The 10,728-nt window shown below is 37.9% G+C and overlaps 1 protein-coding gene across 1 annotated transcript in view; it reads right to left on the bottom strand.

Annotated features, from left to right (window-relative positions):
- Positions 1 to 692: 692 nt before the first annotated feature.
- The window catches only part of SLC26A7 (solute carrier family 26 member 7), a 111,553-nt gene continuing 101,517 nt past the window's right edge, over positions 693 to 10,728 (bottom strand). Inside the window, exons 15-17 of the mRNA XM_059395521.1 lie at positions 5,340 to 5,440; positions 930 to 984; positions 693 to 847 (exon numbers count right to left, since the gene is read on the bottom strand). Of these exons, the coding sequence (XP_059251504.1) occupies positions 693 to 847; positions 930 to 984; positions 5,340 to 5,440 (311 nt within the window). The remainder of the gene's footprint in view (positions 848 to 929; positions 985 to 5,339; positions 5,441 to 10,728) is intronic.

Below are 10,728 nucleotides of genomic sequence, written 5' to 3'. Positions count from 1 at the left end.
AATGAATTAATATAGGTAAAGCTCTTAGGATATCTCTGCAATATAAGGAATACTCAATAAATGTCAAGTATATCATAATAATAATAATTGTTCTGTCATTGTTATCATTTTGTAAATATGTACTATTCTGACTGAATGTGATAGGGATGACTCTGGGAAGTGCCAAATGCTGTTCTAGGGATGGGAAAAGCAAAACGATTCAAAGTCAAAGAAAAATTGCAGGAAATCAAAGCCCTAGGAACTGCTTTTTAACTATAAAGCCCAGTATTTGGAGGATAAGTGTGATGCTTCACATCATGGGAATGCTGAGCTCTGCAAATAATATTCCCAAGGATGCCAATATGAACTTAGAGGTAAGAGTACTGGAGCAGAAAAAGGCTATATAAGACTAAATCTAAAGTTTTAGCATTTGACAGAGGTGGATTCAAATTTCCAGGATAGTAGATCCTGGAAGAAGCATTTATTTTTACAAGCAAGCACTTTGCACTTAATGGGTGATCTCCAAATCCTCTAAGCCATGATATTGTTGGAGACCCAAATTATTAAATAATGTTCATAACTGATCCAAGTTGGGAATGGAAACATTCCTTTACTGCAGCAGAGGACTCTGAGAGGGGAAAAATTGTCATAAATTTTAAATATCAGAGAGGTAACAGGCTAATACAAAAAAAAAAAAAGCAAAGCCCTGGATTCTACATTCTAATTTTTCTTATAACTCCTGCATGCCAACTTGCATGGCTCACCTTATTTGAGTAGATGTTACTTAGTGCAGCAGATACTGAATCAAAATAAATTGGTTTCTCTGAGTCTGGGTTTCCACAGTACTTCATTGCTTTTACCAAGGAAGCTACAAGAAAACACAAGTAATTTAAGGCCAGCTGGAGCAGCAGAAGGATCCTGTTCAATGTTAGTAAAGAATCCTCCCTTACCTGTGCAATGGGCTAACGAGACATCCACACTTCTGCTCTTACAGTCATTATAAACCTGGGGGAATGAAGATAGTATCCCATAATTAATACAGGAGAACAGGCAGGGAAGATGGGTTTAAGAAGAAAGAATTCCTGGTTAAAAACAAAAAAGCCAATGTGTCTGGTGTCACACCACCAGAGGGAGACATTGCTACACAGTTGGGCACACCGGGGCAAACCTCTAAAAGACAGCCTTCGCCAACACCATTAAGGCGGCAGGATATTCACCTTTCCAGCAACTAAATCCAGCTACTTAATAAATGAAAATTCATGTCATAAAAACTAAAACACCACATTCCCTTCCCTGTAAGAATGCTAGAAAGTTGTTCTCAACCTTCTTTTCCTGGAAGTCAAGGACCCACTTAAAAAAGTGATGAAAACTGCTGACCTCTTGCTCAGTTTAGTATTTTACAACAATTTGTGCATATTCGTGGACTCTCAAATCCCATCCATGGACGGTAAGCTGAGAACTAACAGAATCAAAGCCGAGTTTGATTTTCCAACCTCCCATTTTTTAAAGGTCCATCAAGATGAGAGATGCTAACTAATGTGCTTGGTGTATTTTGGAGGCTTGCCTCATTCAGGTCCTAGAAAACACCATGAAGGAACAACTTATTGAATGCCCAGATTTTAAATTCACCCAGACAGAAGTCAATCCATGAAACTCGATGAAAATAAAATGAGAAGTTTTAGCAACAATAGGATGGATTTGGTTGTGTAATAAAGATGTATCTTACATACAAAATAGAGAAAGCATTTACAACACATTCTAAGAGTTTGCATGATACATTAAAAAATTTTCCCTTTTATTTTTCCGGCAGTAAATAGTTATATGGTAGAAGAATTGCAGAATAATAAGAGATGTGTCACTCTGAGCATGAATAAATAAGCAAACAAACAAACAATACATGGACTGAAACTTGGACAGAATAAATGACACCTATTTTTATAAAGTTAAAAGGACTAATTCAAGGTGACCGGTCAGTGTTTGACTTTTTCCTCAAGCTCAGAAAGCTCAAACACATTGCTACAGGTGAAGTCATTCCATTTCCTCCAACCTAGAACTCACAGGGGCATGTTCCTAGTACTACAGTGACTAAGGAAATATATGAGGAACTTTAGGAAGCAGGAAGACAGGTATAGCTCAAGAAACCCTGGGGTTCTTTACTCTAGACCCTCTTTCAGTGGCTGAAACTAAAACAATAGTATTATTTGCATTTTAAGAAATGACTTTTGCAAAATGAAAACAAATAATAAAAGCTAAAATTACTGAGCACTTATTAACTTCTAAAAACTTTGCTGTGTGCTTTCTTTGCAATGTATCACTGTAAAGCTGTAAAGCTTCACAATTTGATGAAGCAGGTATGTCTACTTTCACTTACAGAAAAGTAAATACGTTAGCCCAGATCATAAAACTCATTATATGGCTAATACTCGGAGCCAGGGTTTATCTATCTTTAAAGCCAATGTTCTTAATACACATCATAATTTACTGTAATCATAATGAAATAAACCAAACAGAAATAAAGAAATTAAAAAGGGCAAACTGACACAAAGCCGCTGGTGTACTATATACAGACAGGAAACACTAGGCCAAGAGCAAATGTTATTTTTTGCTAATCTAAAAATAAAATGCATTGGCTGATTTATCTCATAATTCCATTGTGCAGTATTTTAAAACCATGAAGATGAATGGAAAAAACAAAAACCAAAGGATCCTGGGTGGCTCAGTGGGTTAAGCCACTGCCTTCAACTCAGGTCATAATCTCAGGGTCCTGGGATGGAGCCCTGCATCAGACTCTTTGCTCAGCGGGGAGCCTGTTTCCTTCTCTCTCTCTCTCTCTGCCTACCTCTCTGCCTGCTTGTGATCTTTCTCTGTCAAATAAATAAATAAAATCTTAAAAAAAAAAAAAAAAAAACTCTTTCTCAACATGCCTAGTACCTGAGTTGTTTGGATTCCTCTGAATTTTCAACTTTAGATCTTAACCTTAGTGGGCATAGGTAACCGTTTCCTTCTGTTTACTAACTCTAATACTGATTTGTAATCTCTAGAGAGGGGTGCTGATAAACATTTGAGCATATTCAAAATAAATTTAAAATACAATTAAACCAAAACTGTACATCCTGGTCTTTCCCAGTAAAGGGACAATCCTAATCTAGTGTTTCCCAGAATATGATCTTAGACCACTTGCCTCAGAATCACCTGTGGTTGTTTAAATAAAGTTTCCTGGACCAAAACTAGCACCCAACCATGTGGCTGAAAAGCAACCCAGGTGAGCCCTTCTGCACACCCACTGGAGAGCACTCTTCTAGACCCTGGTGACGCAAAGGAAACAGAAAGACCCACCAGCCAAGAACCATCTGTCTCCAGTCCAGATTTGGATGCAAGAAAACATGACGTATTCAGGTTGAACTATGCCAAACTGTGCAGTTTTTATAGTGAAAGAAACAAGAAAATGAAAGCATATTATATGGGGGGAAAAGGGGTGACATACCAAAAACTGCCACTAGATTTAAATCTAGAATATTTAAAACGCAACCATTTTTACATGATTTTCTTTCTAAATATCTGCTCATACTGAGACAAAATCCTCCCCTCATTTTTACAAGGGGCATAAACAGCGACCCAGGGGGCCTAGTGCTATCCCTCATGCCTCACAGCTAGTGGGATAGTATATTCTCACTATATAGAAGTTGACCTTTGCACTGTGTTTCTTGTCTTTGTTTTTGGTGTGTGTGTTTTGTTTTTGTTTTTTTTTTTGACTTTGCACTTTCTTAAATCTGGAGGTTTGTGGACATTTCGATTTTATATTTATAAATGGATAGAGGCACAGATACGCAACACCACAGAAAACAACCAACACCCATAATGTGAAACTGTCCAAAAACTACTGATCTTAACTCTTTAAAGCTCTATTTCCAATTTCTACATCTTGCCCTGATGAGTAACTAACAAGACTATCCCAAACTCCATAAAAGTAGACAACCAAACAAAAACATACGAACAACTGTTTTCAGACAGTGGGAACAGGGAGCACAGGACTGAGTGCCCTGAGGGAAAGAAGACAGTTGAGAGAAGCTCCCTAGGAGCTCAGCTTTGTGCACAAAGCAGCTTCTGGGCCAGAGAATGATGGATGCCTGAGTAAAATACAAGAGCTTCACTGAGCTGAGCAGACGGAAGTGGAGTTCAGGAAGGATTAGGTGGGCGGAATCAGTGGGAGAGAGTAATGGAAATGAGGGAGATAAGCAGAGAAAGAGCTCCAGAAATGTTCATATGATTTTGATTAAGTTTTTGGCAGAATACAAAATTACCCATGACTATGAGGCAGGGTAGAGAGCCCGTGGGGAGCAGATACCCAGAGACAGGTTAGTCGAGCTCCACGCAGCAGAAGCTGGTAGAGGACTGAGGACAGTTGAGGAACAGATGTTGCTCCATCCTCAAGACACCCCCCCCAACGAATTCAAGACACTGAGGGAGAGAACAATGGAGAAAGGAGGTAATTTCCCCTGTTGACATACTATTTAGTTTAAAAAAAAAGGGGGGGGTGCTGTCTAGGAGGCTTAGTAGGTTAAGCATCTGCCTTCAGCTGAGGTCATGTTCTAGGGTCCTAGGATCGAGTCCTGCATGGGGCTCCTTGCTCAGCTGGAAGCCTGCTTCTCCCTCTGCCTGCCACTCCCCGTGCTTGTGGGTGCTCTCTCCCTGACGCATAATCAAATAAAATCTTTTTTTTAAAAAGCAGAGGAAAAAATTCCAGAAGTGTCTGAGTTTTCCTTGAATTGGAAAAATTAGGTGTTGTTCTTCCTGTGGAAATGTCCTATGACCCATGTTCATTTTAAGGAAATAAGCAGTTTTATATTTTGCACACCAGGGCCATGGAGACACCATGAAGATCACCGGGTAGAGAAGTAAACACTAGCATCTGACAGAATGGAGAAAAGCTCCTGCACTGGGGACTGTGTGAGAGATCAGATAAGGTATCTGGTGAAACTCCACCCATCCATGAGGGTGAGAGAAAAGATCCTGCCATGACCAGGGCCACTTTCTCATGGAGGGGACTTTTCTTTTCAGAAGCTTGTAAGCTGACTGCCCAGCAGGCACTATGCCCACTACATCTCAAGCCTATGTTCTGTTCTCTCTGATCACCCCATGTGATTACCCCCACCACTGCCCCCCACACATACACACACTGGAAGCTTGATGGGATCTCCTGAAGACAAGCTATGGCAGTGCTAGGCGTCAAGTTCTGCCTTTGGGGACAATGGGTAAGATGAGCCCTGAAACAAGTGAAGTCAAAACCCTGGGGCTGCGAGAGTAGCCCTGTTACTACGGAAAAGGGAAAGAATCAGTCCAAACACAAGCTATGTAAATACCTCCACAAGCATGGAGACTCCAGAATAGTCGAAAAAAGTCACTCCACTGCAATCCAGGATTAAAAAGCACTTCTCACTTGGACCGGGCTGGGACGCTTCCTCTGCAGGAGAAACAGAGACTCGAGTTAGGGAGAATTCTCAGAGATGTCTGCTGCAGGCTGTGCTGAATGTGGATGTGTAACAGCCACCACATGTTTAACAAGACTGATTCCAAACACTCTTCAGATTTTATGTTTTTCACTTAATTACGGATTACTTCTGAACTCTTTAACATTTAATTACTCAAATGTGACTTCAGGTACTTAATACGTAACTCAGAGAGGAAGATGGGATGGGTTAATTACCTCTCATTTCACAGAGAGACAAGCTGAAACTCAGCCATCATTTTAAACGGTTTGAAAGAACACTGGCAAGTCCTCTCCAAAGACAGACTGGAATCGAGGCCTCAAGGCACCCTGAATAGTAGTACTCCTTCCACACTCTCATACCATTTCCTTCATGGGCATGCCCAGAGGTAAAGCCCTGCTTTGTGGTGTCCAAAGCTAATATAGTTTGGGGGTCACATCTTAAGGAAAAGATTCATTGTTGGGGCTTATCTCTTGGCATGGAAGGGATTTGTAAGAGAGACCCGAAAAAACAAAGCTTTCTTTGTTCACAGTAAATCGGCCTCTGAATGTACCTGAGGGAGAAAAATTTACTCAGGACATCATGGATCCTGACCTCTCATTTGCTGATATCTTCACCACCATGGTTTCCTCACGTGACATGGTTTCAGACAGGCCATGTCTAAAGTCCCTCTAAGGAGTGTATGGCTCTCAGAACAGACCATGTAAAGTAAGATAACTCTGCTGTTGATAGGCAAAATCTATCAAATAAATTCCAGGTCATTAGTGATTATGAAATTCTCTGAAGAAATAAATTCTTAATTGGACTAGTTTTGCTATTTAAAATACCCATGATTTTCATCTATAGTGGCTACAAAACCATGGGAATATTATTGTTTCTCAGTTAGCATTGGAGGGAAGTATAAGGGAAATTATCTATTTTTTTAATACTGCTGCTTAAAGGTAAAAAGAGGTGGGTGGAAAATATAGAACAAACACTGAACATTTACTTTTCGCAGTAACTGCTAGCAAAAAGAGAACTGCCACAAAGTGATTTTAATGTATTTGAAAAATAGTATTCAGGTATAGGATTTGTTTCCAAGTTTCACCTTTAGATCTATACTTACATTTATTACTTGAAATAATAAGTATCGAGCAGGTACTCCATTCAGGGAAACTTTTTGAATATAGTTGTTCAAATGTAGTTCAAACTACAAGGTTTCAACATGGTAGAGGGTAATACAAGTCAAATACTATCCCTTTCTTCTAGAAGCTCATCCTTGAGTGCCAAGGATAAGATTGGTATATAAATGACATGATAAATGAAGACGAATGGAGATTTACAAGAAGGATAAGTCTGGGGAGTGATCACTCAAGACTTTGGGCAAAGTAGACTTCTAGGATGTGTATGATTCCAAAAAGGAGAAATGATGCATTGTGAGTATTCCATATGGACAGCTGTAACTGAACACTAATGATATTTTGAGATTTCAAATTCCTCTTCACTCAACCAGCATATATTGAGGACCTACTGTGTGCTAGGCACTCCAGCAGGGCCTTCTGTTTTCCTATTTCTCCCACAGAAAGGAGGGCTAAGGAGTAAGTGTAGGTTTAGGCTATGCTTCCATTGGCCCCAAACAGCAAATTAGGACTTTAAACAAAATTGGGAGTAACCATAACTGAGATCATCCACTGACCACTCAGTAGTAATCCCTCCCATTCACTATTTGCCTCATTAAATATGGAACCTACCTCTACTAATGCAAAGACTCTTATTTATATCCTCAGATATAATGTGCCCTGCTCACTATCAGAGATAAGAGAGGATCTCCTGTAAGATCACAGGAAAAAGAAAAATACATATCTGAAGCAAAGGTAAATGGTGACATGCTGAGTGACCTTTATTCCTTCTATCTCTCAGTCCCATAAATACACACACACACATATTTATACACACATACACACACATATACACACATAAGTTGGTACTATAATAATTGCTGTATATATACTGTTATTTTATTTTGCTTAGAATTACAGAGGAAGAATCACTAGATCAATGTTAACAGAGCTTCTAAGACATTTGGTTCATTATTTGATCCATGATATGTATTTCCTTGAGTATTTTTTAAAATTCATAAGCACACTTTTATCCAATTCAAACATTTTTTTGAATTTTCAGAGTATAAAAATTTCCCTCTAATGATGAAATTACCAGATAAGCTTTCTTACAAATGTTCGATAATTCATGATTTCCATATAAAAAATGTATACAGTAGATTAGACATTTTCTCACAAAGTTAGACATAAAAAGTTTTAGTAAGACTAATGTTTGCAATGTACCATGGAATTCAATACTTAAATGGTTTCTATGCAGATACTTTCAAATATATCAGTCTTAGAAATAAAATTTATGTGATTTCTTTAAAGGCAGTACTGGGTTGGAGCCAGCTCATACCAGCTCTCCTGACATCTCTTCAGTATGTCAATTGTGTTCATATCTTCTCAACTCCAAGATTAAGGACAGCATGTTGGTAGTTTGGAATCAGTCATGGTAGAAATATTTACACCATGGAAATGGGCAAATACTACACATCAGTTCTACTCCACCAACTTACCTCGTGCCCCCTGTTCCAAGAGTTTCTTGTTATTTACCAGCACTTCACTCTTTAAAGGTGGAGATGCTTATTAAATATAAGGAATGCAATCAGTAATTTTTAAAAATCCAGTGGCTTTAACTAAATACCTTTTTAAAAATATTTTATTTATTTGATAGAGAGAGAGATCACGAGTAGGCAGAGAGGCAGGCAGAGAGAGATGGGGAAGCAGGCTCCCCACTGAGCAGAGAGCCTGATGTGGGGCTCGATCCCATCCCAGAACCCTGAGATCATGTCCTGAGCCAAAGGCAGAAGAGTTTTAACCCACTGAGCCACCCAGGTGCCCCGCTAATACATTTCTTAAACCACTTCCATCTTTAGCAAGAAATCTTAAAATGACAATGATGACAAAATTTGACATCAGAATCTCTATAGCACATTTTCCATCCATTTATGGCACCATTGTTAACAAATGACATATGTCTTTTACAAAACAGTTTATATTTCAAAATAAGCTACAATTTAAATTCTTAGTTCAAAAAATTCTATGAAAAAAATTATCATTAGTATTTAATCCCAAAAATTAAAAATTAAAAATATGAATTTTTCTGAGAACTTTTTCATTATTATTTACTTACTAAAAACACAACTGTCATTGGTACTATCTACAAGAGAAGCTTGGAAAAAAAGTAACTATAATCTAAAAAAATACCAGAATTGTTTTATTGAGAAATGTCAAAAGAATGTCAAAGCATTGCTTCTTCTGAAAGAATCCACATAAATTATTATCTATAACTATTACACTATGGCATGAGTTCTGTCATACCCATTCCTCAGCCAGACAGAAATGGCTGATTAATCACAGTGCTTTTTCCACCAACGTCAAAGACCTTAGAATTTTTATCAACTCCCTGCTTCAGGAAGCCACTAGCAATTCACAAGAAATGTACCTGTCAATCTGAACTCAATACTACCGTGAAAAAAAAACAATCTATTTAGATATTATTTAGAGGGATTGATCACTGGATCTAAATGACCAGAAAATGGTGGTAAAACAAACAGAAAATTCTTTAAGAAACAATTTTTTCTTCTTCCCTAACCCATCACACTTACTTCACTTATAAACTGCACTTGTCATTATCTATATTTTCTCATGGTTATTTCATAATTTAAGTGGTGATAGGCTGTTAAGTATAAAAATGTTTGGGTTTTATCACTAACAGTACAAAAATTTCCCTTCTATCGTCCCAGTGGACTTGCTTTGTCTTTCATCCAGTTTCATCTTTCTTGTTCCCCTCATCAAAATAGGGCATTTTTTCAGGCCATTCACAATTAAGGAAAATAAAGTAAAACAAAAGAATTGTGCCATGTAGTTGTAGGTTATTATTTAAGTAAGCTATTTAAAGAGAAGCAATTCATGATGCCTTTTCCAAATAAAAAAGACATCCTTAGTGATAAAGTTACCAATTCACTCAAATGAAAATTTAAAGACAATGGACACTTCTGAAATCTTTCCACAAATAAGTGAAGTTTTCTTTTACACACGACCCTCTCAGTTCTGCCATTGTACTAATTTTATGGCTATAACCTTGTGTTTTAAGCTTCTAAGTAAATCAACCAGTGCAATAAAAATCACATCATCATAGAAAAAAGGAAAGTGAATTCACAGCTAATATCCTGCCTTAAGCAAAATGAAGTAAGTCTGGAGCATGTGCAAAGGAGACAACTAATCTATACCCATGTGGAATGTGGTAAATGATGGGCTTTATCTACAAAAACCAACATTTCAGAAAGAAATTAACCATCAGGTGTGGGTGGGCAATTAACTCCAGACTGTGGAAGCTAGCTCTTTCCTGTAGAATATTCATTAACTCCTTTAATTAAAAAGTATTCATAGCTGCATAATTTAGGAGTGCTTTTCATATACTTCAAAAGGTTCTTGACAGTCTGTGAGTCACTCATAATTTTTTAAGAGAAGGAATTTTCTGTTAATATCAATTAACTATTGAGAAGCAGATTTACATCTCTAATTTCTCAAGAAAACAGGGAACTATGAAATATTTAGGACAAACCACAACATTCTCTTTGGAAAACATGTGCACATATTATCAAGCATCTCATTTGTTCATTCATTCATTCAAGCAGTCAGTCAATATGGGCATATTCAGGGCTCTGAATGCTGTCCTAAGTAAGGCAAGTAGAATGGTGAACAAGAGAGATGATGTTCTCTGCCCTCAATAGGCTCACAACAAAGCCAGCAAACCAGTTGACTGAACTAGTAATCTGAAATATTCTGAAGGCTGGAAAAAAATATGCACAAAGAGCTAAGAGGAGTGACCTATATCTATATCATTCTTGCATCCATTGTTTCCTGTCCTGTTTCCTCAGCAAACTGAATTTGAGTTTGTATTCACTGAACATCTACTAGGTTCTGGGCACCATGGTAGGTGCTGTAGGTTCAGCTGTAGGTGCTGATGAAAGTAGGCATGATTTCTGCTATCACGGATCCTACAATTTGTCTAAAATTGTAGACATTATTCTATCCCCCCCCCCATTATTCTATCTTGGGAATAGAATAATGACCCCAAAGATGTCCACATCTTAAGGTGCTGATGAAAGTAGGCATGATTTCTGCTATCACGGATCCTACAATTTGTCTAAAATTGTAGACATTATTCTATCCCCCCC

Source organism: Mustela nigripes, chromosome 3 (assembly GCF_022355385.1).
Source record: "Mustela nigripes isolate SB6536 chromosome 3, MUSNIG.SB6536, whole genome shotgun sequence".
In the NCBI taxonomy this organism is placed as follows: Eukaryota; Metazoa; Chordata; class Mammalia; order Carnivora; family Mustelidae; genus Mustela; species Mustela nigripes.
Note: the sequence above shows the minus strand (reverse complement) of the source record. Positions and strands in the feature narration are given on the sequence as shown.